Source organism: Theropithecus gelada, chromosome 1 (assembly GCF_003255815.1).
Source record: "Theropithecus gelada isolate Dixy chromosome 1, Tgel_1.0, whole genome shotgun sequence".
Taxonomy (NCBI): domain Eukaryota; kingdom Metazoa; phylum Chordata; class Mammalia; order Primates; family Cercopithecidae; genus Theropithecus; species Theropithecus gelada.
This window is the reverse complement of record NC_037668.1, coordinates 55,480,144-55,503,927: the sequence shown is the minus strand read 5'-3', so window position 1 is coordinate 55,503,927 and position 23,784 is coordinate 55,480,144. Positions and strand designations below refer to the sequence as shown.

Genomic DNA, 23,784 nt, shown 5'->3' with positions numbered 1-23,784 from the left:
TTGAGGGCAAGGAAGACTTGTGTTTCATAATTTCTTCTATCAGTAATTCAGAGAGAGATAATCATTAGCTTAAATTTGACTTTAAGTAATGTATGAGACTTATTGGAGAGAGATTTTGGTTGGGGTAATGTGAATGATAGAGGTGGCATATTCTCACAATTTACCAGAGAAATTGTAAGAGAGGTTTGTAAAACTTTTAAAAATGACTGTATTTTGAAAAGATGTTTTCTTGTGTTTTATCTTGTGGCTTTTTTTGGTAATGTGTTAAATTAAGTAGGAGAAAACACTTGATTTCTTTCTTTCGAAATCAAGATTTTGGTACGTCGTGTCATCTTAGTGCTGCCTGTTTTCAGATTAGCTAATTTGTTTTATTTCAGATGCAAATAGGGCTTCAGAAAAATTCATTATAATAACATTACCTTATCTCTATTATTTACTATAACAAGCTGTGTACTAAGAATAAGTACTTCACACTTCATAGTATTGTCTCATTTAATCCTCAGAACAGTCCTAAGAGGTAAGTGCTATCCCTTTTTATAGGGGAGAAACTGAGAGTTAAATCATGTGCCCAAAGTTCATACAATTAGTAAACGTCTGGGATTATAATTGAACCCCGGTTTGTTTCATTCCAGAAATGCGCATAACTTTAGGTCTATATCAAAAAGATGGTCTCAGAGTTGAGTTTGAAATTAAAAAGCTTCCTCCTCTTGAAGAAAGGAGAAAAGACTAGAAGAAATCTAAGAAGACTATATGATGAATAATCTTTTAAAGAAATACTGATCATATTCTTTCCAGAGCTGTATACAAATGGGGTGGGATGGCAGAAAGGGGATTAGAAGTTTAACTTCTAGGAATCTGAAGGAGTATGTGTAAGGAAAAGGGTACTTGTTTAATGTTAGTGGGTTTCAAAAAATATGCCTTTAGGTGCCAACTGTTCTGATTTCTTTTAAAAGAACTTTAATGTGAGTTGGAGGAGTGGGTGATATGCATTAAGAGCCTTAAGGATGTTCATTTCATTTCCCTCAGTAATTTCACTTCTGGGAATGTATCCTATGGAACTAGTTAGAGATACCCAGAAAAATGTGCTGACCAACATATTCATTGAAGCATTATTTATAATGTGAAAAAATTGAAAACCTAAAAATTGAATATTAAGGTATGTGTTAAATTTTATATGACTGCTGCATAGCCATTATAAATCATATTGTTGAAAAATATTTAGGGTCTTGAGAAAACAGTATATTATTAATTGAAAAAAGCAGTATATAATAACAAAAACACAATGTTGTAATACCAATTTAGTATTTTACAAAATATGTGTATACCCACGTATGGTAGTGCATGCCTGTAGTTCCAGCTACTTGGGAGACTGAGGTAGGAGGATCGCTTGAGCCCAGCAGTTCTGGGCTACAGTGCACTATGCTGATTGGGTATCTGCACTAAGTTCAGCACCAATGTGGTGACCTCCTGGGAGTGGGGGACCGCCAGGTTGCCTAAGGAAGGGTGAACTGGCCCAGGTTAGAAGCAGCAGGTTAAAGCTCCAGTGCTGATCAGTAGTGGGATCATGCCTGTGAATAGTCACTGCACTCTGGTGCGGACAATATAGTGAGACTCTGCCTCTAAAAAAAAAAAAAAAAAAATTGTGCATAAAGAATAATTGGAAGCAAAAAAAGTGGCTGTTTTTCCTACAGATGTTTCAAAAAATATATACATATACTTTGTTTATAATCAGGAAAAGTACTTACATTAAATTACTTACTATTTATAATAGCTTATCCAAATGAGCTGCTGAATCAGCAAGCCAAAATGTCCTTTCACGTGCTTTTTCTAGCATTGGTGTATACTTTAGTTCCTCACCAGACTAATCTCTAAAGATCACTATATGCGTTACTATAAATTGAACTGATGAGATTAGTTTGGATAGTGAGTAATCAATAGTGAAGTACTTGTGCTGAGAAACTTGGGTAGAGTTTGTGATAAGACCCCACTCTGGGGGCAGCAGGAAAGCACTCAGAGACAGACTTGCTTTCCCATTGTTAACCTGACAGTTTGTCTACAGCAGGCTCTTGATACTTAAAAGTACTTAAGAAAGTTGGTAGTTGTTGGTATAGAGCAGAGGACTGGGAGTCAGGTAATTAGGGTTTGGTTTCCTTGTTTGCTATGAGCAGTAGTGCCGTGGAGTCAGACTACTGGGTCGTCATGCTGCCTCTTATCTGGAATTCTGGGAGGGGTGCTTTTAGAGGAAGATGATTTGCATGTCTGAAGAGCCAGGTCTACAGTGATGCTGGAGGCACTGTCCATATTGTCTTTTATTCCTCATAAAATAATTATATGTTAAACATCTACTTTGTGTTTCTGGCCAAAGATATTCACAACTAGCTATCTCCTACTTATTTTGGACATTTGTGTTCTAATTTTTGATCTTATAAGAGGGACACTGTCAAAACATTCTCAGTTGATACTATTGTTAATAATAAGGTATTATTTTCATATAGTATAAAAATATGTTTATAAATCTAACCCCTTAGGGTCAAAACCTATTTGGAAAAAGAAATCACAGTGATGACAATAAATCTGAAAAGTTATTGTGACATTGAAATAGCAATTTGTTTACCAAAAAGTGTGATATACAAGCAGCAGGAATCATATCACTGATACTCACATTTTACATCATAAATGTTTAAAAAATGATATTCCCAAATATTTTTATTGTTGAAAATCAAACATAGCAAGAATCTCAATTAAATTTAAATGACATAGGACATATTTAAATGATCATGAATTATGATAGGGCAAATGCTTCTAATTCATGCTACCGGTGTCAGTATTCCTCAGTCTCTTAAAATAAGTTATTTCATGTGATTAATAGATGAGAAAAAAATATTACATTTTCTTTTTATGCATTAAGAGTTTGGGGCAAAGCCGGGTGCAGTGACTCATGCCTATAATCCCAGCACTTTGGGAGGTCAAGTCAGGAGGATCATTTAAGGCCAGGAGTTTGAAACCAGCCTAGGCAATATGACAAAACCTCGTCTCTGCAAAAATACAAGAAGTAGCCAGGCGTTGTATGCCTGTGGTCCCAGCTATTCGGGGGTTTGAGGCAGGAGGATCCCTTGATCCCAGGAGGTTGAGGCTGCAATGAGCTGTGATTGCACCACTGTCCTACAGCCTGGGCAATAGAGCAAGACCCTGTCTCAAAAAAACTTAAAAAGTGATTATCATATCCCACTATTGTTTAAGACTTTCACATTTCTCTTTACTATTCCTAAATGTACTTATCAATAAATTGGACAAATCTGAGTTGCTGCACTGAAGTATCTCAGTGCCCTGGTGAAGCAGAGGTTCTCATTCTCAAAGTATTATATTTTTGATTGCATATATCTGTTCATTGGCTATAAATTCAATCACTCCTAGTTTATCAGAGTAGGAGCAAATAAATGATATGAATTAATGTTGAGTTTGAAGTCATGGCTAACCTTATGTCATACATGGAATGTGTTTGGTTGATGAACCTTCTTAGACCTAATTATCAGCTTCAACTACACTAACCCAGTAACCATAGCTATTCAGAACACAGTGAACAACCAGGCATTAAGATTTTTTGGGCCTGGCGTGGTGGCTCACACCTGTAATCCCAACACTGGGAGGCTGAGGTGGGTGGATTACCTGAGGTCAGGAGTTCGAGACCAGCCTGACCAACATAGTGAAACCCCATCTTTACTAAAAATACAAAATTAGCTGGGCATGGTGGTGCATACCTGTAATCCCAGATACTAGGGAGGCTGAGGCAGGAGAGTTGCTTGAACCCGGGAGGAGGAGATTGCAGTAAGCTGAGATCATCATGCCACTGCAGTCTAGCCTGGGCAAAAAAGCAAAACTCCCTCTCAAAAAAAAAAAAAGATTTTTTTTTTTTTTAAAGTAGGCTTTTGTGTAGCCAAAATTATCACCAAAACCATGCACTTAAGAGTGTTTCGCTCATAAAGAATGTCTTTGGGCTCTCATGCAGATGCAAAGTTTTGTTTATGGTTGCCTAGTTTATTGCAAATGAAAAGGCAGATATAGCCAAGGAAGTCAAGAAGCGACAGACCACTGAGGAAAAACAGTGAAATTAGAACCTAAAAATCAGAACTATAATTAAGTTCTATTTAATACTAAACAATTGTCTTTACACATCACAATAGCCTCCGCGGTATCTCTGTAATATATATAGCACAGCACAGTTTTTATTTTTGAAACAGTAACTGAGAAAATCTAAAGGTATGTGTGCTATTTCCTCCCTGCTAAGAAGGAAGGAAAGGATATAAATATATTTTAGAAAGATTGTCACTCAGGAACATTATGATAAAAAGAAAGTAAAAATGAACAGCTGTGATGTTTGTCAGTATGAGATAGACTTATATGTTCTGACTTGGAAAGATGAATCTTGAGGTATTATGTGGAAAAGCAAATTATGTATACTGTGTATAAAACAGTCGTTGGCTGGCAGTGGCTCACACCTATAATCCCAACACTTTAAAAAGCCAAGGTGGAGGATTGCTTGAGGCCAGGAGTTCAAGACTGGCCTGGGCAATGTGGCGAGCCCCACCTCTACAAAAAATTAGCCAAGTAAGGTGGCACACGCCCATAGTCTCAGCTACTCCTGTGGCTGAGGCAAGAGGATTGTTTGAGCCTAGGTGACAGAGGAAGACCCTGTCTCTTAACAGCAACAACAACAAAAAACGACAATCCCATTTTTGTTAAAAAAGATGATTAGTGAATACATAGAAGAAATCTGGACTGAGTGTAGTGGCTCATGCCTATCCCAGCACTAAAGGAGGCTGGGGCAAAAGGATCGTGTGAGGCCTGGAGTTCAAGACCAGCCTGGGCAACAGAGCAAAACCCTATCTTATTTAAAAAAAAAAAAAAAAAAAAAAAAGGAAGAAGAAATCATCTGGGTGACTCTTCTACAAACTGTTAATAGTGGTTAAGTCTGGATGATGGGATTATATATGACTGTATTTTTTTCTAAATTATGTATTTCTGTAATGCTTTTAATTTACAAAATAAGCAGGTATGTCTTTCCTAATCAGAAGAAACAAAAGTAACAAAATAACCAGCTTAAGAAGGCAGAGAAGTGTTTAATATATTTTAGAAAAATTTGGTCCTTGTTTAATGGGTAAGTGGATTTTAAACTTATATGGAATGTCTCCTACCTTGACAGTTTGGATAAATTATTTATCACTGTACCTGGACATCAGGCAGTCTTCATAACAGATACTCCAGTTGGGTGTCAATAACTCTTTTTTCTGAATCCTGGTCAGTTTCCCCCAATCATTGAAATGAAATGAATTTATATACATATTGGGATTTGTGGCAAGCTTTTTGTTTCTTTGCCCTTATCCCTTAATTCTTTGAAAGTGTTATTTGCTTGTGGTGTATTACAAGTGGGAGATTCAATAATTTTCTCTTACAAGCAAATTTATTTTTAAGATTTAGATTTTAAACCTACTGGCTGATATTTGAAAGCATAACCATGCTCCTCAGTCCCAGTGTATTGTTTGTAATTGGTCCAATTTATCTGATTCAGGTGCATTGTGGCCAGGTATGAAACCTGAAAGTGGTTTAATTCAGACTCCATCTCCAAGTCAACACAGTGTTCTTACCTGCACTACAGGGTTAACCACAAGCCAGCCAAGCCCAGCACATTATTCTTATCCCATTCAAGGTAAATAGGCATGGTTGTGTGTGTGTTTTTAAATTATTATTATTGTTTCTTGCTTTTAACCTACCTGTATCTCCAAACAAACAAATTGGATAATATAGGAGTTCTGTCTTCTAAAATAGAAAGGGGGTGATACTTGGATTTGTGCATGCTTTTTGTGTTAGGCAAACCACAGCTTAGGAGTGTGCTTTATAAGTAGTTTAGCCTTTGAATGTGAGCTGCTTAATAGAATTGAAGCCTTCCCTTTTGCATGTTGGTGTCCAGAAAACCCCTTGATTTTGTTCTAGTCTATTTTCATTGACATTTTGTCCTATAAATGAGCAAAAGATTCCGTGGGTTGGAATTTTGCTGACCTGTATGAATTGTCATAGTGGTATGTGAGGTGTGTGCTGCTTTTCTGCTATGTCTTTGTCACACTTATACCCCGTTTACTACTTGATGAGAGCATTTCTCTTGCTCAAGAAGTTCATTCTTATTTCTCTTTCAGGATAAAAAGCATAGTATTAAAGCTTAAGCTCTAAACATCTTTACCTTCCAAGTTCTTCCTGTAACAGAGTTAGAATTATGACAGGACTATTAGGAAAGAAGACAAAAAACTCAAAAGGCACTGTGGAATTAATTGTCTATTCTTCCAAATCCAGTGCAGGCAATTTGTCATTGCTCCAGACTGGGACTAGTATCCTTGTACCTGGCTTCTCATCTGCCTCTTTTCTCATGATATTTCCTAGCTTTTAAATTTTATTTCTTATAAAATGGATAGTAGAGGGATTAGTATAGGACCTCAAAAACCTATGTGAGGTACTCTTAATGTATAAGCTTTGGTGATAAAAAAAGTTTTAATGTAGATTAATTAGATTTTGATTTTCAGTTTTAACTGTTTTCAGAAATGTTTGAAAACTACTTCTCCTTGGTCCAGTGGAAACAGAACTGGTCTCTATGTTCTGAGACCTTCCTCTGAGCTACCTTTACCTCCTGTTGTTTACCAAGTCTCCTCTTTTCTTCACTTGTTTCCTCCTCTTTTTTTTTTTTCTCCCCTCGTCCTCTCCTGCTTCTTTCTTTCTAAGATGGGAACAAACCAGGAGGGAAAAACTGGAGAGAATGACTTTGCCTGTCTTCTCCACCACTCCCTTTCATTTTTATAGAGTATTTCTCTATGGTTTTTTGTTTTGTTTTGTGACAGAGTCTCACTCAGTTGCCCAGCTGGAATGCAGTGGAGTGATCATGGCTCACTGCAGCCTTCACCTCCCGGGCTAAAGTGATCCTCTCACCTCAGCCTCTCCAGTAGCTGGGACTGCAGGTGCGCACCACCACACCCAGCTATTTTTTTCTCCTTTTTTTTTTTTTAGAGGTGGGATCTCACTATGTTGCTCAGGCTGGTCTTGAACTCCTGGGCTCAAGCAATCCTCCTACCCCAGCTTCCCAAAGTGTTGAGATTATAGATATAAGCTACCACACTTGGCCTCGTATTTCTCTATGTTGATAGGCCTTTTGGGTTCAACCACAGGTAAGTCTAGTTGCCAAGTCTCTTCTAAACAGGTGTATCTCTGATAACTTACACCTAGGTTGTCAAAGAAGACCAAGGGTTCTCTTAATGCTCTACCAAAATGTAAAACCACCATTCCTCTGTAGTTATGTCTAGAATTTGAGGAACGTGGTAGCTATGCTTATTTCTCCCTCATAAAACAAGAGGAATCACCTCTTTGGGGTCTGTTAGGACCCACTGCTTTAAAACAGTCATGAGGCCAGGCACGATGGCTCATGCCTGTAACCCCAGCACTTTGGGAGGCTGAGGCGGGCGGATCACCTGAGGTCAGGAGTTGGAGAACAGCCTGACCAACATGGAGACACCCCATCTGTACTAAAAATACAAAATTAGCCGGGTGTGGTGGCGCATCCCTGTAATCCTAGCTACTCAGGAGGCCCAGGTAGGAGAATCACTTGAACCCATGAGGCGGAGGTTGCAGTGAGCCGAGATCGCACCATTGTACTCCAGCCTGAGCAACAAGAGTGAGACTCTGTCTCGAAAAAATAAATAGAAATTTTAAAAATTGAGAGTCGTGAAAATATCCCTTAAACTTCACTAACCACTGTTCTTATTTGTTATCTATTAGAACATTTTTTTCCTTTGGATTGGCTAACCTGATTTCCTTCATTTTGCTGTTAATGACAATTGCAGGTATTTATGAAGTGCTTACTATACTCTTGACGTTTTTCTAAGCCGTGGATAGATGTTGCTCATGTAATCCTCACAACACCACAAACCTCATTTTACAGAGGGGGAACCTGAGGCACAGAAAAGCTAAGTAGCTTATCCATAGTCCCAAAATTAGCAAGTAATTAAGAAGGCAGGACATTAGCTGGGCATTCTGACCCCAGAGCATGAGTACAATATTTATCCTTTTCAGTATTGAGGTAATGGTATCAATATCAACTCTCCCATAATTGAGAACCTATACTAACAAATATCTAAATTCACTTATCCTCCAGTTTTCTGGTTAATCTATTGGCCCATTTTCTGGTTAATTAGCACAGGGTAGAAATTAAGGCAGAAGTTAACCATTAAGTTATCAATTTTTACCATTTATTCTGATGAAAAAATTGTTAGAAAAACAGTTGGCTGAAATGAAACGTGTATTATTGGTATTAAATTACTTAAGTTCACCACTATCAGTATTACTCTCCTTGCTCCTACTTTTCCCTTCCCTTTTAGCATGGATAATGAATGTTAGCTATCCAGGGCTGTTTCTTTCCCCCTGCATAACTACCCAGTTTTTTTAAGTTTACACCCCAAGCATTCTTCAATTGACAACAGCCCATCCTCGCTGGGGGAGTTAGGGAAATTATCTCAAAAACCTAATCCGCTTCTGGCTTAATTAACTCTAATCAGAACCTTTTCTTTAGTTTGTACTTCAGTGGTGCCATAATGAGAAGAGACTGCCTTTGTTTGCTCATAAAAATGTTCTGAATGAGTAGATCTGACTTCTGTAGTATCATCCTTTTCCTAGAGTATCTGTTGACTATGTGGCCTTATCTTTGGTCATTTTCTTCAGCTGAGATGTTTTAATTGGTTAAATAATATTCAAGTGGCAAAATTAATTTCAGAAATTTCAAAATTAATTTTAGTTATATATATATATTTTGAGATTGAGTCTTGCTCTTTTGCCCAGGCTGGAGTGCAGTGGCGTGATCTCGGCTCACTACAACCTCTGCCTCCTGGGTTCAAGGAATTCTTGTGCCTCAGCCTTCCGAGTAGCTGGGATTATAGGCACCCACCACCACGCCCAGCTAATTTTTGTATTTTTAGTAGAGACAGGGTTTCATCATGTTGACCAGTCTGGTCTTGAACTCCTGACCTCAAGTATCTGCCTGCTTCAGCCTCCCAAAGTGCTGGGATTACAGGCATGAGCCATCGCGCCCTGCGTAATTCAATCTTTTTTTTTTTTTGAGACGGAGTCTCGCTCTCACCCAGGCTGGAGTGCAGTGGCGCCATCTCAGCTCACTGCAAGCTCTGCCTCCTGGGTTCACGCCATTCTCCTGCCTCAGCCTCCTGAGTAGCTGGGACCACAGGCGCCCACCACTACGCCTGGCTAATTTTTTGTAATTTTAGTAGAGATGGGGTTTCACCGTGTTAGCCAGGATGGTCTCGATCTCCTGACTTCGTGATCTGCCCACCCCAGCCTCCCAAAGTGCTGGGATTACAGGTGTGAGCCACTGCGCCTGGCCCTAATTCAATCTTTTAATGAATGTCTTTGTACTCTAGTATCATTGGTAACACACAATAATCTATCTTTGACCAGGAGATTTTTAAAAAAATTTTTTATTAATAGGTTTTATTTATTTATTTATTCATTTATTTTTGAGACAGAGTCTTGCTCTGTCACCCAGGCTGGAGTGCAGTGGAGCGATCTCAGCTTACTGCAACCTCCATCTCCCGAGTTTAAGCGCATCTTCTGCCTCAGCCTCCTGAGTAGCTGGGATTATAGGCACATGCCACCATGCCCGACTAATTTTTGTATATTTAGTAGAGACAGGGTTTCACCATGTTGGCCAGGCTGGTCTCAAATTCCTGACCTCAAGTGATCCGCCTGCCTCGGCTTCCCAAACTGCTGGGATTACAGGTTTGAGCCACCACGGCTGGCCTAGACTTTATTTTGTATTAATAATTTTAGGTTTACAGAAAAATTGAGCAGATAGTGCAGAGAGTTCCCATATATCCCTCCTCCTGCACAGTTTCCCGTTATTAACATCTTATGTTAGTATATTAAACTTGTTATAATTAATGAACCAGTATTAGTATATTATTATTAACTAAGTCCGTTGTTTATTTGGATTTCCTGTGTTTTTATATGATGTCCTTGTTCTGTTCCAGGATCTCATCCAGGATATTACATTACATTTAGTTATCATGTCTCCTTAGGCTCTTCTAGACTTTGTAGTTTCTCAGACTTTTCCTTGCTTTTAATGACCTTGACAGTTTTGAGGAGTCCAGGTATATTTTAAGATGACCCACTCTTAGAATTTCTCTGATTTTTTTCTCATGATTATGATGGGGTTATGGATTTTAAGGAGGAAGGTCCCAAAGGTAAGGTGCCATACTATCATCATCATTTATGACTCTTGACATTGACCTTGATTATCTGGTTGAAGTAGTGTTTGTCAGTTTTCTCCATAAAGTTATTCTTTCCTCGCTTTCTGTACTGTATTCTTTAGATAGAAGTCACTATGTGCAGCCCACAGTTAAGGAATCATGCTGCCCCTTCTTTAGGGTAGAATATCTACATAATGTATTTGGAATTCTTCTGCCCAGATTTGTCTCTTCTCCCCAATTTGTTAATTTTTTCAGTCATTTGTTTATGGACTCATAGATATTTAATTTATACTTTGGGTTATAATCCAATACTACTTTATTTATTTTGTTCCAGTTTGGCCGCTGGGAGCTCTTTCATTTGGCTCCTATGCCTTTTGACATACTCCCATTTTTAGTTTTTGGTTGGTTTTGGTTTTTTTTTTTTCCCCCAGCACTTCCTTACTTCCTGGCACTACAAGATGCTCCAGGCTCATCTTGTATATTACCTATTCAAGCCCTATTATCAACCATTTTTTTTTAAGGAGTCCTGGTTCCTTTTATTGGAAAGAATGGTATTCAAAACCAAGATCTGGGCTTCCAGCCTGGGTTACATGGCAAAACCCCATCTCTACAAAAAATATAAAAATTAGCCAAGTGTGGTGGTACATGCCTGTAGTCCCAGCTACTTGGGAGGCTGAGGTGGGAGGATTGCCTGAGCCTTAGGAGGTCGAGGCCGCAGTGAGCTGTGATTGCGCCACTCAACTCCAGCCTGGGTAACAGAGTGAGACCCTGTCTCAAAAAAAAGATCTGAGCTTGAGGGATGCTAATTGCTACTGGGGTGTCAGTGACATTTATTTTAGGCTTTCTCAGCTGACAGAGCAAAGAAATATATGTGGATATACTAACCTATGTAAATACACATATCTATAACTATTTCTGTATGTTGTAATCTGTATCTGTGTTAAGTTAAACATGAGTTCTTACTGATTTCTTGAGCTCTGATTCATTATTACATAGATAATTCTATACCCGATCCCTTGTTGATCTGTAAATCTCCACTCCAGCAATAAGAATCTTTTAGGGGCCGGGCGCGGTGGCTCAAGCCTGTAATCCCAGCACTTTGGGAGGCCGAGACGGGCGGATCATGAGGTCAGGAGATCGAGACCATCCTGGCTAACACGGCGAAACCCCGTCTCTACTAAAAAAAACCAAAAAACTAGCCCGGCGAGGTGGTGGGCGCCTGTAGTCCCAGCTACTCGGGAGGCTGAGGCAGGAGAATGGCGTAAACCCGGGAGGCGGAGCTTGCAGTGAGCTGAGATCCGGCCACTGCACTCCAGCCTGGGCGACAGAGCGAGATTCCGTCTCAAAAAAAATAAAAATAAAAAAATAAATCTTTTAGGCCGGGCGCGGTGCTCACGCCTGTAATCCCAGCACTTTGGGAGGCCGAGGCGGGTGGATCACAAGGTCAGGAGATCGAGACCATCCTGGCTAACACGGTGAAACCCTGTCTCTACTGAAAATACAAAAAATTAGCCGGGCATGGTGGCGGGCGCTTGTAGTCCCAGCTACTCGGGAGGCTGAGGCAGAAGAATGGCATGAACCCGGGAGGCAGAGCTTGCAGTGAGCCGAGATCGCACCACTGCACTCCAGCCTGGGCGACAGAGCCAGACTTCGTCTCAAAAAATAATAATAATCTTTTATTAGAAGATTTTTATTGCTTTGATTTACTAAGCTCCTTGTGGGGAGCAGTGCTTGCAAATAGAAGGCACTCAATAAATATTTGATAAAGGATTAAGTGAATGAATGACCCACTTAGGCCATCAGTTTTAACCAAAATGTGTACAGCTTCTACTGGATCAGGAATTGTCATTTATATTAGTCACATACTGAGAGTAAGTTTTAGGAACCCACCTGTCAACCGTTAGCAGAAAATAATGATTTTAGGCTGGGCGTGGTGGCTCATGCCTGTAATCCCAGCACTTTGGGAGGCTGAGGTGGGCGAATCACTTGAGGTCAGGAGTTTGAGACCAGCCTGGCCAACAGGTGAAACCCCATTTCTACTAAAAATACAAAAATTATCTGGGAGTAGTGGCAGGCACCTGTAATCCCAGCTACTCGGGGAGGCTGAGGCATGAGGATCGCCTGAACCCAGGAGGCAGAGGTTGCAGTGAGCTGAGATCATACCACTGCACTCCAGCCAGGGTGACAGAGTGAGAGTGTGTCTAAAAAAAAGAGAGAGAGAAGAATGATTTTGCCCGTCATGCTTAGTGCACACAAGATTGATATATATGAATCCCACAAATATTTATTGACCATCACCTGCTGTATGCCAGGTGCTTTACTAGATGCTGGAGATCATAAGACAGCAGGATTCTGCCTTGTTGGAGCTTACAGACTAGTGGGGTGGGAGGAGAAAACAAGCAAGTAAATACCTAACAGATTTTGAACAGTGCTCTGAAAAAAAAAATTGCTGTGATTAAGAAAACAGAAAAGGTCTTGGTTTGAATAGAGAGGTCAAAGAGACCCTCTTTGAGGGAGTGAGTCATACTGAGGAGCCATCATGCTAGGAGGGCAAGAGGGGTGGAGAGAACAGTCTAGGCAGAGAGAACAATATTGCAAAAGTCCTCAAATGATAAAGAGCTTGTCTGGTTTTAAGTAACTCAAAGAAAACCAGTATGAGCAAAAGAGGTAGAGTGACGTGATCTAAAATTAGAGAGGTGGGTAAAAACTAAATCTTGCACAAACTTTTATGTGCCATTAATGCTTGAATTAACCTTTTAGCTTTGTAGCACTGTCACTTAGTGCAGCTGTGTCACTTACCATTCTGTAACCGTGGTATTCTGTTCAAAGCTATATCTGTATATTGTCTATATTAAGTGGACATTTAATGGGGCCTGGTTCTCAAAAGTGTTGTCTTTCAAGTTTTTGCAGCTCCATTGTCAAAACAGGAGTGACGGCTGTCCAAAAACAGTTGATCATGCCATTAGCATTTGGAGACCTAGCAGCCTTTAAATATATAGTAATAGGAGCCACCACTTGAGTTTTACTTGATTATCTAAATTTGTTGTTTTTGTTGCATAGTTCATTGTTGCTGCTTTTGTTTTTAAACCTGCAATTGAATATTATTTTTGCACACACACACACACACACACACACACACACACACAGACACGATCTATATTTTTTAAAAAGTGCCTGGCTTTTTAGTCATAGCTGTATATGGTGTAGGGCAGGCAGTGGTTGTGTACATTTTTAGGTGAGTTTGTCTTGGGTTCTATGGTGGTTATAAGGGCCTAAAAAAATTACTTAATTATTGACTAACTTCCCTCACTAGAATTTAAAACTCCTTGAGGGCCAGGACTTTGTCTTACTATTTTATCCTTAAGTGGCTGAAATGGGTTCTAGGCACATAGTTGACCCTGATATACTTAATGGGTTTGCTGAATGAATGAGTGGCACATGTTAGAAATAGTTTGGCTTAGTTGGAGAAAAAAAGTGTTATTAAGCCCTGTGAACTTTCTGGGTCAGCAGACCAAGATCCTCTATAATAGAAACCAACTATTGCTCAGAGAAATTTGTGATTTTAGTAAAGTACTTGTTAAAAACTCAGAGTTCTATCAGCGCTAATCAAGCCATTAAACTTTCTAGCAGGAATAAGAGTCCATGGCCAGTTGTTTTTAAGGTCTACCATTTTACCTCCAGTACAATTCATTAAGTGGTTTGAAAATTGTTGAATTTCTAAAACCACCTTGTCAATCAGAGTACATTTTTCCCCATTTATACAGAGATCAGATATGACTGAGTTGTACCTCCCACCATTATTAAGTTATGGAGAAGTGGCCGGGCATGGTGGCTCATGCCTGTAATCCCAGTACTTTGGGAGGCTGAGTCTGGTGGATCACCTGAGGTCAGCAGTTCAAGACCAGCCTGACCAACATGGTGAAACCTATCTCTACTAAAAAAAATACAAAATTAGCCAGGCTTGGTGGCACATGCCTGTAATCCCAGCTACTTGGGAAACTGAGGCAGGAGAATTCTTGAACCCGGGAGGCAGAGGTTGCAGTGAGCCGAGATTGCACCATCGCACTCCAGCCTGGGCAACAAGAGTGATACTTGTCTCAAAAAAAAGAAAAAAGAAAAAAAAGAAGCTATGGAGAGGGTAGGACAGAATTAAAGATCAGTAGGTGAAAAAGAGGATTGTATGCCAGGACCAGGGCCAGAAGAAAACTGAACTAAAAATGGACTTGCTGGGGAAGATAAACTTAAAATATTAAATTGATTCTTTATTTTATTTCCCACCTTTAAATCACCTATGTTCAGTCTGTTTTATTGCAGGCCTGCCTAGGATATGTACCAATAACAGCATCTGGAAACTATTCAAAATTATTTTCCCACAAGAATGATTAAAACCATTTACAGAGACAGTTACCTTGTGTATTGTCATGTTTTGGCACTTCCTCTTAGAAAAAAAAAAGGATGGGTTAAGCCACAGTAGGAAAGAAGGTGAATATTGGTTGAAAGAAAATACCATCTGTAAAGTTAAAAAACCTATTTCATTTAGTTGTTATGTTTAAGAAAGTAAGCCCTTAAGAGTCCTTTAGTTCCCCTGAAGCAAAGAGTACTGTAGAAAATAAAGTTATTCTGGGTAATTAGGAAATTTGTTTTTGTTTTTGTTTTTTAAATTTTTTTTAATTTATTTTTTGAGATGGAATCTCACTCTGTCACCCAGGCTGGAGTGCAGTGGCGTGATCTCAGCTCACTGCAACCTCTGCCTCCTGAGTTCAAGTGATTCTCCTGCCTCAGCCTCCTGCATAGTTGGGATTACAGGCACGCACCATCACACCTGGCTAATTTTTGTATTTTTAGTAGAGATGGGGTTTCACCATGTTGGCCAGGCTGGTCTTAAACTCCTGACCTCAGGTGATCCGCCCACTTCAGCCTCCCAAACTGCTGGGATTACAGGTGTGAGCCACTGCACACCTAGCTGTAGTTAGGAAATTTGAACCCTAGCTTTGCTGCTGACCCTGAGGAAGAAGCACTGGATGAAGAATTGGGAGATCCAAGTTGTCATTTTGGTTATCTTCCATTAGTTTTGCTGTTGTGGACAAGTTACTTTAACTCTTCTTTGTCCTAGGTTCTTCATCTTAAAGCTGAGGTTGCAGCAATAGCTATAACTGAACTTACTCTCTTCTAGATTGTCTTCTAAGCAGAGTACCCTTAGGGAAAGGGATGAAAATTCTCTCATTTTGACCAGAGAGCACTTAAGTTTCTGTTCCATTTGTTCTCCTGCCCTGTTCTCAATGGAAGTTTTCTTACTAATTTTCCCTCTGGGGGACTTTGTTGTTAATGGGACAGGTAGTCAGTTAGGTCTACCTGTAGGAACCATGTCTAAGTGTGTTAATGATAAGTGAGGACAAGGAGTTTGAGAACAGTACTGATAATGTCAGTTACATTGTTCACCTGAGAAAAGTCACTGTGGTTAATGCTGCTCATTGAGATTTTGATTAAAACCCTAGTAGAGTGAACCTATGATAGAAGCTTAAAACTTAACCCAAATTATTTGTCTTTTATTTTTATTGTTTTATATGAATGGGAATCAGCATTTTCTTTCTTTCTTTTTTTTAATTTTTTTTTTGAGACAGAGTCTTGCTGTGTCACCCAGGCTGGAGTGCAGTGGTGCGATTTTGGCTCATTGCAACCTCCACTTCCTGAGTTCAAGTGATTCTTGTGTCTCATCCTCCTGAGTAACTGGGATTACAGGCCCATGCCCACCATACACAGCTAATTTTTATATTTTTAGTAGAGATGGGGTTTCACCATGTTGGCAAGGCTGGTCTCGAACTCCTGGCCTCAAATGATCCGCCCACCTCGGCCTCCCAAAGTGCAGGGATTATAGGCATGAGCCACCGCATCTAGCCTCAAATTACTTGTCTTAAGACAGCCCAAGTAGCATGTAAGGTACATTTTTACCTGACCAGAGTAATATTTAATATTTTCTGAGTTTTTCCAGGCTCATTGCTAAAGTCTCTAAATGCCACATCATTGTGTTTATTGATCCACATTAGTAATCTATTATTTGAGTAGAGCTCAAGAAACAATTCTAAATGCTTTGGAATTTGGAGGACCAGCTCTGTTTCTCCAGTAATTATGTTGTATTAGGAAAGGCATAACTTGGGGCAAGTGACAGGAAACGATCACAGTGTAAGATTTACCAGAGCTCTACTGCTTTACAGTAGATCACATTGCAGGTGAGTCATTTTTCAGCCTCTGGAGAAGATGGACTGGAGGAACTGGATTTAGCTGTGATTTCATTGATATTATTAGTATGAGTTGTGAATTGTATATTTATCCTTTTAGGCCTTTAGTAAGAAGAATTGAAGACTCAAGTTGAAACAGAAAGATGTTTCAAGTGTTTTGTTTTTAACCAAGTATAAATGTAGCTACCCCATGCAAAAAAGCAAAATGAGTGTTTGCTTCCTTTGCCAGTGTTGTTTATCTCCTTATAAATCTGTTCACTTAAAACACATCTATTTTCAGTTTCTTCTAACCTTTTACGTAATATCTTTAATATCTTTTAACCCCATCAATCCTCTAGCTTCAAGCACAAATGCCAGCCTGATATCTACTTCTTCTACAATTGCCAATATTCCAGCAGCAGCAGTAGCCAGCATCTCAAACCAGGTATGATGCTACTTTTGTTCATCCTGTTTAATAGAGTTCATCTAGCTTACTCTTTCTTCTTTCCATGGTCAGTTTGCCTATCTAAGAGAAAACCAGGAAGAGTATGGGCTGTGGAGACTTTTTTCTGGATACCTTCAGAACTCAGAGCCAGGATGGTATCTTAGGCTACTGTCTAGTTTTTGTGGTTCCTCTGCTGAGTCTCTCTAGAATATGGTTATGTCTGTTCCTTGTAAGTGTTTGTCTTCACTTCCTACTCTGCCTCTACTAGAATGTAAGCTGCATAAAAGTAGGGATTTATTTTTCTATTTTGTTCATTTACATATTCCCAGAGTATAGAAAAATGCCTGCCGCTTACATCAAAGGCACTTGATAAATATATATGGAATGAACAACTCATTATTAATTTTTTGTGGTCTATTCTTGATCACCATTATATTAACTATGCTTAGGAGATCACTGGTAACACCTTCAGTGTTCTAGAGTTTTTTATTTTTGTTTTGATTTGCTGTTTTCTCTACAGCAATTATCATCACCAATGTCTCCTTGGATCTTTTCCTGGCTACAGTTAACATTACTATTCTGGTTCTTATTTTAGTATTATACTGTTTTTGCTTTTTTTTTTTTTTTTTTTTTTTTTTTTGAGATGGAGTCTCACTCACTCTGTCGCCCAGGCTGGAGTACAGTGGTGCGATCTTGGCTCACTGCAACCTCCACCTCTCAGGTTCACGTGATTCTCCTGCCTCCGCTTCCTAAGTAGCTGGGACTATAGTCATGTGCCATCATGCCCAGCTAATTTTTGTGGTTTTAGTAGAGATGAGGTTTCACATGTTGGCCAGGTTGGTTTCAAACTCCTGACTTAGAGAGATCTGCCCACCTCAGCCTCCCAAAGTGCTGGGATTACAGGTGTGAGCCACTGCGGCCAGCCCTGTTTTTTCTTTTAGTCCACAAATATTTATTGAGTTCCCACCTGTGTACCTGGTATTTTTCTAAGGACTGTCTCTTTCCCTCTCGTAGCTCTTCTTTTTGACCCTGTCTTTGAACGTGGCGGTCTCTATTTAGTTTTTCCACGTGTTAATTACTTCATTCACAGGAATGTTTAACCACGTAATGTCCATTTACTGTTGCCGAAGATTCTAATCCTCCCTCATGATATTTACAGGCTTCCAACTGATTGACATTTTTTTCTTTAATGTCTTGCTGTTTCCCTAAATTCAATGTATCTAAAATCAGACTTTTATTGCAGCCCTTTTTATGTCTCTTTGTCTTCCAGAAGTAAAACCACTTTTCCCTGACTTCTTAATTCTCGTCAGTGATACTATGTTTTTCTTAACAAACATAGGCCTAAAACCAGACAAGATATCTTCCATTATTTTTCTTACAACCTTACCCAGTCTGGTCATTTCTCAGAATCTTTGAGAAGAATTTCTTTTCCTTTTTGCTGTCATCTCCCATGTTTTGGTATTTTCCCCTTTAATCCTGAATTACCATGGTTAATTGCTCATTTTATTTCCAGTTTTTTTCCCCCTTGTGCCTGTTCATTCTCTAAAATACTCTCATTAATTTTTTCTAAATTCTACTTTTTATCATGTTACTGACCTGCTCAGAATCTTTTCATGTGTTTGTTTGTTTGTTTGTTTGTTTGTTTTGAGACAGAGTCTCGCTCTGTGGCCCAGGCCGGAGTACAGTTGCGCAATCTCTGCTCACCGCAGGCTCCGCCTCCTGGGTTCACCTTCTTTTCTCCTTCTTTCCGTGTTTTTATTTGTTGGTTTGAATTTGAGAGTCCCCATTCCCTATTCCCTAGCCCACAAGCTATATACTATTGCCTGAAGAATCCAAGTCTCATTACTTTACCAATCATTCAGGCCTACAGAGGTCCTTTGTTTCAACCAGACTCAGCATCTGTGGTCTCTGAATAAAATCTCTTCAGAGCCTATTCATGTTCTTACTTCCTCTGCCTATTAATCTCAGAAAGCTTCTTCACCATCACACTCTACAGTGATAGTTGTCTGTTCTGTATTTCAATCATTTGAGATATATTTTATTGACATTTTGTTGTCTGTCTTCTCTCCTGCTAGATTTTTAACTCCCTTGAGTTCTGCTAGTGTGACTTACTCTTTTCTTTAATATTTCCTTCTTCTGCCCATGCACAAATACACACATACATAGAATTATATTTGGTTTATAAGTAGAGATACCCAGTGACTAATTAGAAATAATTTATCTGATCATAGGCCGGGCGCGGTGGCTCAAGCCTGTAATCCCAGCACTTTGGGAGGCCGAGGCGGGTGGATCACGAGGTCAGGAGATCGAGACCATCCTGGCTAACATGGTGAAACCCCGTCTCTACTAAAAATACAAAAAACTAGCCGGGCGTGGTGGCGGGCGCCTGTAGTCCCAGCTACTCGGAGGCTGAGGCAGGAGAATGGCGTGAACCTGGGAGGCGGAGTTTGCAGTGAGCCGAGATCGCGCCACTGCACTCCAGCCTGGGTGACATAGCGCAAGACTCCGTCTCAAAAAAAAAAAAAAAAAGAAAAGAAATAATTTATCTGATCAGTTAGCTTTTTCTTACTTGCCACCAGTATCAGTGTCAATGGATTAGGTGTGTATTTGAGCTGTCATACCCAGTTTTTTTTATAGCTTTATTAGGGAGTAGTTGACATACAGCAAACTACACAGATTTAAATTGTACAGTTTAGAAAGTTTTGCCATATATGTGCCTATGAAACCAAAAGTTTTATCCCAATATTTTAAGAAAACTTTTTTTTTTTTTTTTTGAGACAGAGTCTTGCTCTGTTGCCCAATCTGGAATGCAGTGGCATGATCTCAGCTCACTGCAACCTCTTGTCTCCCAGGTTCAAGCGATTCTCGTGCCTCATCTTCCCTAGTAGCTGGGACTACAGGCACATGCCACCATGCCTGGCTTATTTTTGTATTTTTAGTAGAGGCTGGGTTTCGCCATGTTGGTCAGGCTGGTCTCAAACTCCTGACCTCATGTGATCTGCCTGCCTCAGCCTCCCAAAAGTACTGGAGTTACAGGCGTGAGCCACTGTGCCTGGCCTTTTTTTTTTTTTTTTTTTTTTTGAAACAGTGTGTCACCTAGGCTGGAGTGCAGTGGCGCGATCTTGGCTCATTGCAACTTTTGGCCCCCTCGGCTCAAGTGATCCTCCCATCTCATCCTCCCAAATAGCTGAGACCACACGTGTGCATCACCATGCCTGGATTTTTTTTATTTTTTTAATGTTTTTGTATTTTTAGTAGAAAGAAGGTCTCAGTATTTTGGCCAGGCTGGTCTCGAACTCCTGAGCTCATGAGATCCTCCCATCTCAGCCTCCCAAATAGCTGAGACCACAGGTGTGCATCACCATGCCTGGATTTTTTTTTTTTTTTTTTTATGTTTTTGTATTTTTAGTAGAGAGAAAGGCTCACTATTTTGGCCAGGCTGGTCTCGAACTCCTGAGCTCATGAGATCCTCCCACCTCGTCCTCCCAAAGTGCTGGGATTATAGGCGTGAGCCACCGTGCCCAGCCAGGAAACTATTTTTAAAGAAAACCTGATTGTTTTAGGTAGATAATCAGATTGTTTTTTGTTCATTTTGTTTTGAGACAGGGTCTCACTCTGTCACCCAGGCTGGAGTGCAGTGGTGCAATCTCAGCTCACTGCAGTGTCCGCTTTCCAGGTTCAAGCGATTCTCGTGCCTTAGCCTCCCAAGTAGCTGGGATTTCAGGCATGTGCCACCACGCCTGACTAATTTTTGTGTTTTTAGTAGAGACAGGGTTTCACCATGTTGGCCAGGCTGGTCTTGAACCCCTGACCTCAAGTGATCCACTCACCTCGGCCTTCCAAAGTGCTAGGATTACAGGCATGAGCCACTGCACCCAGCTGATAATCAGTTTTTAAATTAAGACACTTTAATGTAGGAGATGTGCTTTTTTTGTTTGCTTAAGTTTAAGTTTTGTTTTGTTGTCCTTAGAAGTGCTATTATCTAGTGCAACAGTTTGTAAACCTTAGAGTAGAATCTTTCCCTCAAATTCTGTGCAGAAATGTGTACATAAAATTGGGGGAAGAGGCTGTTAGAGTAGAAAAAGGGACACTGTGTGTATGTTTATGAGAGTAAAGAGGACCCTTCCCTCTCAGCATTCTCCTCATTCCAAGCCTGCTCCTGGGACATCTCTTGACTCTTAGGTTTCCACAGAATGCATTTTGAAAATCATCAATTTAGATTGGAGACTGTTAGATAGGTAGATGAGAAGTCAAGTTAATGTTTTAGGAAAATAATTATGAATAAGAAAGAGGGAGAAGAAAACCTCTTGTGTTGAGATTAATGTATGCTCTAAGAGTCTTGTTTTCTTATTTCCTTTGGCCTGCAGGATTATCCCACCTATACTATCCTTGGTCAGAATCAGTACCAGGCCTGCTACCCCAGCTCCAGCTTTGGAGTCACGGGTCAGACTAACACTGATGCAGAGAGCACCACATTAGCAGCGACCACATACCAGTCGGAGAAGCCTAGTGTCATGGTACCTGCACCTGCAGCACAGAGACTTTCCTCTGGTAAGCACTGCAGCTCTGAAAAATTTGGCTTAAGGTCACTTCATTCAACAGGTGTTTTTAGGCAATGGTAAGGATGATTTTGTTCTGGCTTAAGTCTGTTGGCTTTCCCTCTCAGGCGAGGAGTATTGGAAGCAGACTATGAGTCGTTGGTAGGTTTAATGTATACCTGATGCTGAGAACAGAACAGAAAAGTATCAAGAACTAAAAGACTGTTTCTAACTCTTACTCTGCCCTCCCTGTAGCTTTAACCCACTTGTCACAGGGAGCTTCAGCATGTTGTAATATTTTGTAAAAGTTGGAGGACTCCAGTTTTAGTCTTGTGCAGGTTTTGAACTGCTGCTAAGGCCTCAGAGCCATAGTTCTTTCTATGTCCTGGATCCCTTTAAGATTCTGAGGAAAGCAGGTCCTTTTCCCTCAGAGAAATACATACAATTTAACCTACAATTTCAGGAGGTTCACAGCTCTGAAATGCATCAATGAATTACAATGTCCAACTTAAAAACCTTTGACATAAAAGCTTAGACACACATTTAATAAACATATGTATACATACTTTATATTTAATGAAAATTTGGTAGTTGGCTTTCACATCATGTGGTTCAAGGAAAGCACTGTTTATCATTGGCACTGATGCATGTTTAGAAACAGTGCTATGTAACAAGTGAACAGTTTTCTGTGCTGTTCACCCTACCAGTCTAATAAGTGGACATACAAATGGTCGCTACTTCAAACTTACATAAATTTGAAATAATTACCAGTGTTGATTAAAAACTAAGGTTTTAAAGTCATTTTTCTAAATATCTTTGTTATTTTAACAATTTTAACTTTTGAATAATGGAGAATTTCAAACATAGAGAAAAGTTGCAAGGCTAGTGTGGTGAACACTTACATCCATCATTCATCTTCAACATATCAACTTATAGACAATTTTGTTTCAGGTATACATCATCTAGTTCCCTCCCCAGATTCCAGGCATTGTTCTCTAAACAATAAGTATGGTACTCGTTAACATAACCACAATGGCATTATCCCATCTTTGAAAGTTCAATACTAATAATATCTTAATTTTTTATTATCAAGTACCAAAATGTATTTGTATTTCCAGCTTTCTCATTAATGTTACGAGTTTTGTTTCTCTTTTTGCTTAAAGTAGGATCCAAGCCATTCCACAATGTATACATATTTCAAAACAACATAAAGCATATACAGTTTTTATCTCATTAGTAAATAGAAATAATAAATAAATAGAAAATTTGAGGGGGGGAAATTAGGATCCAAATAAGGTCCATAAATTGTGATTGGTGGTTATGGGTATTTTGTGTTTCATCTCTATTTTAACCTATAAATCCTCCCATCTCTTTTTCTCCCCCTTGTAGTTTGTTTGTTGAAGAAACTGGAGTGTTGATCCTATACCATTTCCCAGTCTGAATTTTGACAGTTATATCCTCATAAGGTGGTTTAACATGTCCTGCTGCCTTCTGTATTTTATTTTAAATTGGTGAATAAACAGTTGTTTTCAACTGTTAGCAATGTATGGAAACATTTTTGGTTGTTACACTAGGTGGGGGGGGGGGTGCTTCTGGCATCTAGTGGGTAGATGCTAAGGATACTGCTTAACCAAACATCCTATAATATACAAGACACCCCCCCACAACAAATAATCATCTGATCCAAAATGTTAGTTGTGCCAAGTTGAGAAACTCTGATCTCGAAGTTTGACCGTGAAGATTCAGGTTCAGCTTTTTCTTGACAAAACAACTTCATTGATATTTTCTTCCATCATGGGGTAAGGATATAAAGTCTGGTTATAATTTTTCTGATGTTAGCCAGCGCTGATGCTCAGTGCCTAGATGTACACTTCCTAATTGCTTACATAAGGTTTAGCTTTCCAACCTTTATCCCTGCATTATGACTCACAAGGGCAGAGAGTCCGCTAACCCTCTTCCTACCCTGATTCTTATAGCCTATGACTCCTGACAGCATATGTCTCACTTTTTCTTTCCAGGAGACCCTTCTACAAGCCCATCTTTGTCCCAGACTACACCAAATAAAGATGCTGATGATCAGTCCAGGAAAAACATGACTAGCAAGAACCGGGGCAAGAGGAAAGCTGATGCCACTTCTTCCCAAGACAGTGAATTAGAAGTATGAGAAGAAACCCATTTGAGTTACCTACTTTGTTTTTTCTCACTTCTTAAGTTTATCAAAAATGCTTTTGAAGCTCACAGAGATAATGTAGACTATGTTATGTGCCCTTTAATTCCTGAGCAAAATAAACTGAATT

At 39.6% G+C, this 23,784-nt stretch overlaps 1 protein-coding gene across 4 annotated transcripts in view; it reads left to right on the top strand.

Moving 5' to 3' along the window:
* The window catches only part of EYA3 (EYA transcriptional coactivator and phosphatase 3), a 120,761-nt gene that overhangs the window by 57,516 nt on the left and 39,461 nt on the right, over positions 1–23,784 (top strand). For 2 of the 4 annotated variants that reach the window (XM_025356006.1, XM_025356031.1), the window contains 4 exons: positions 5,567–5,704; positions 16,864–16,949; positions 21,317–21,500; positions 23,506–23,645. In XM_025356006.1, the coding sequence (XP_025211791.1) occupies positions 5,567–5,704; positions 16,864–16,949; positions 21,317–21,500; positions 23,506–23,645 (548 nt within the window). The remainder of the gene's footprint in view (positions 1–5,566; positions 5,705–16,863; positions 16,950–21,316; positions 21,501–23,505; positions 23,646–23,784) is intronic. The other 2 variants (XM_025356024.1, XM_025356015.1) reach the window with 1 other exon arrangement.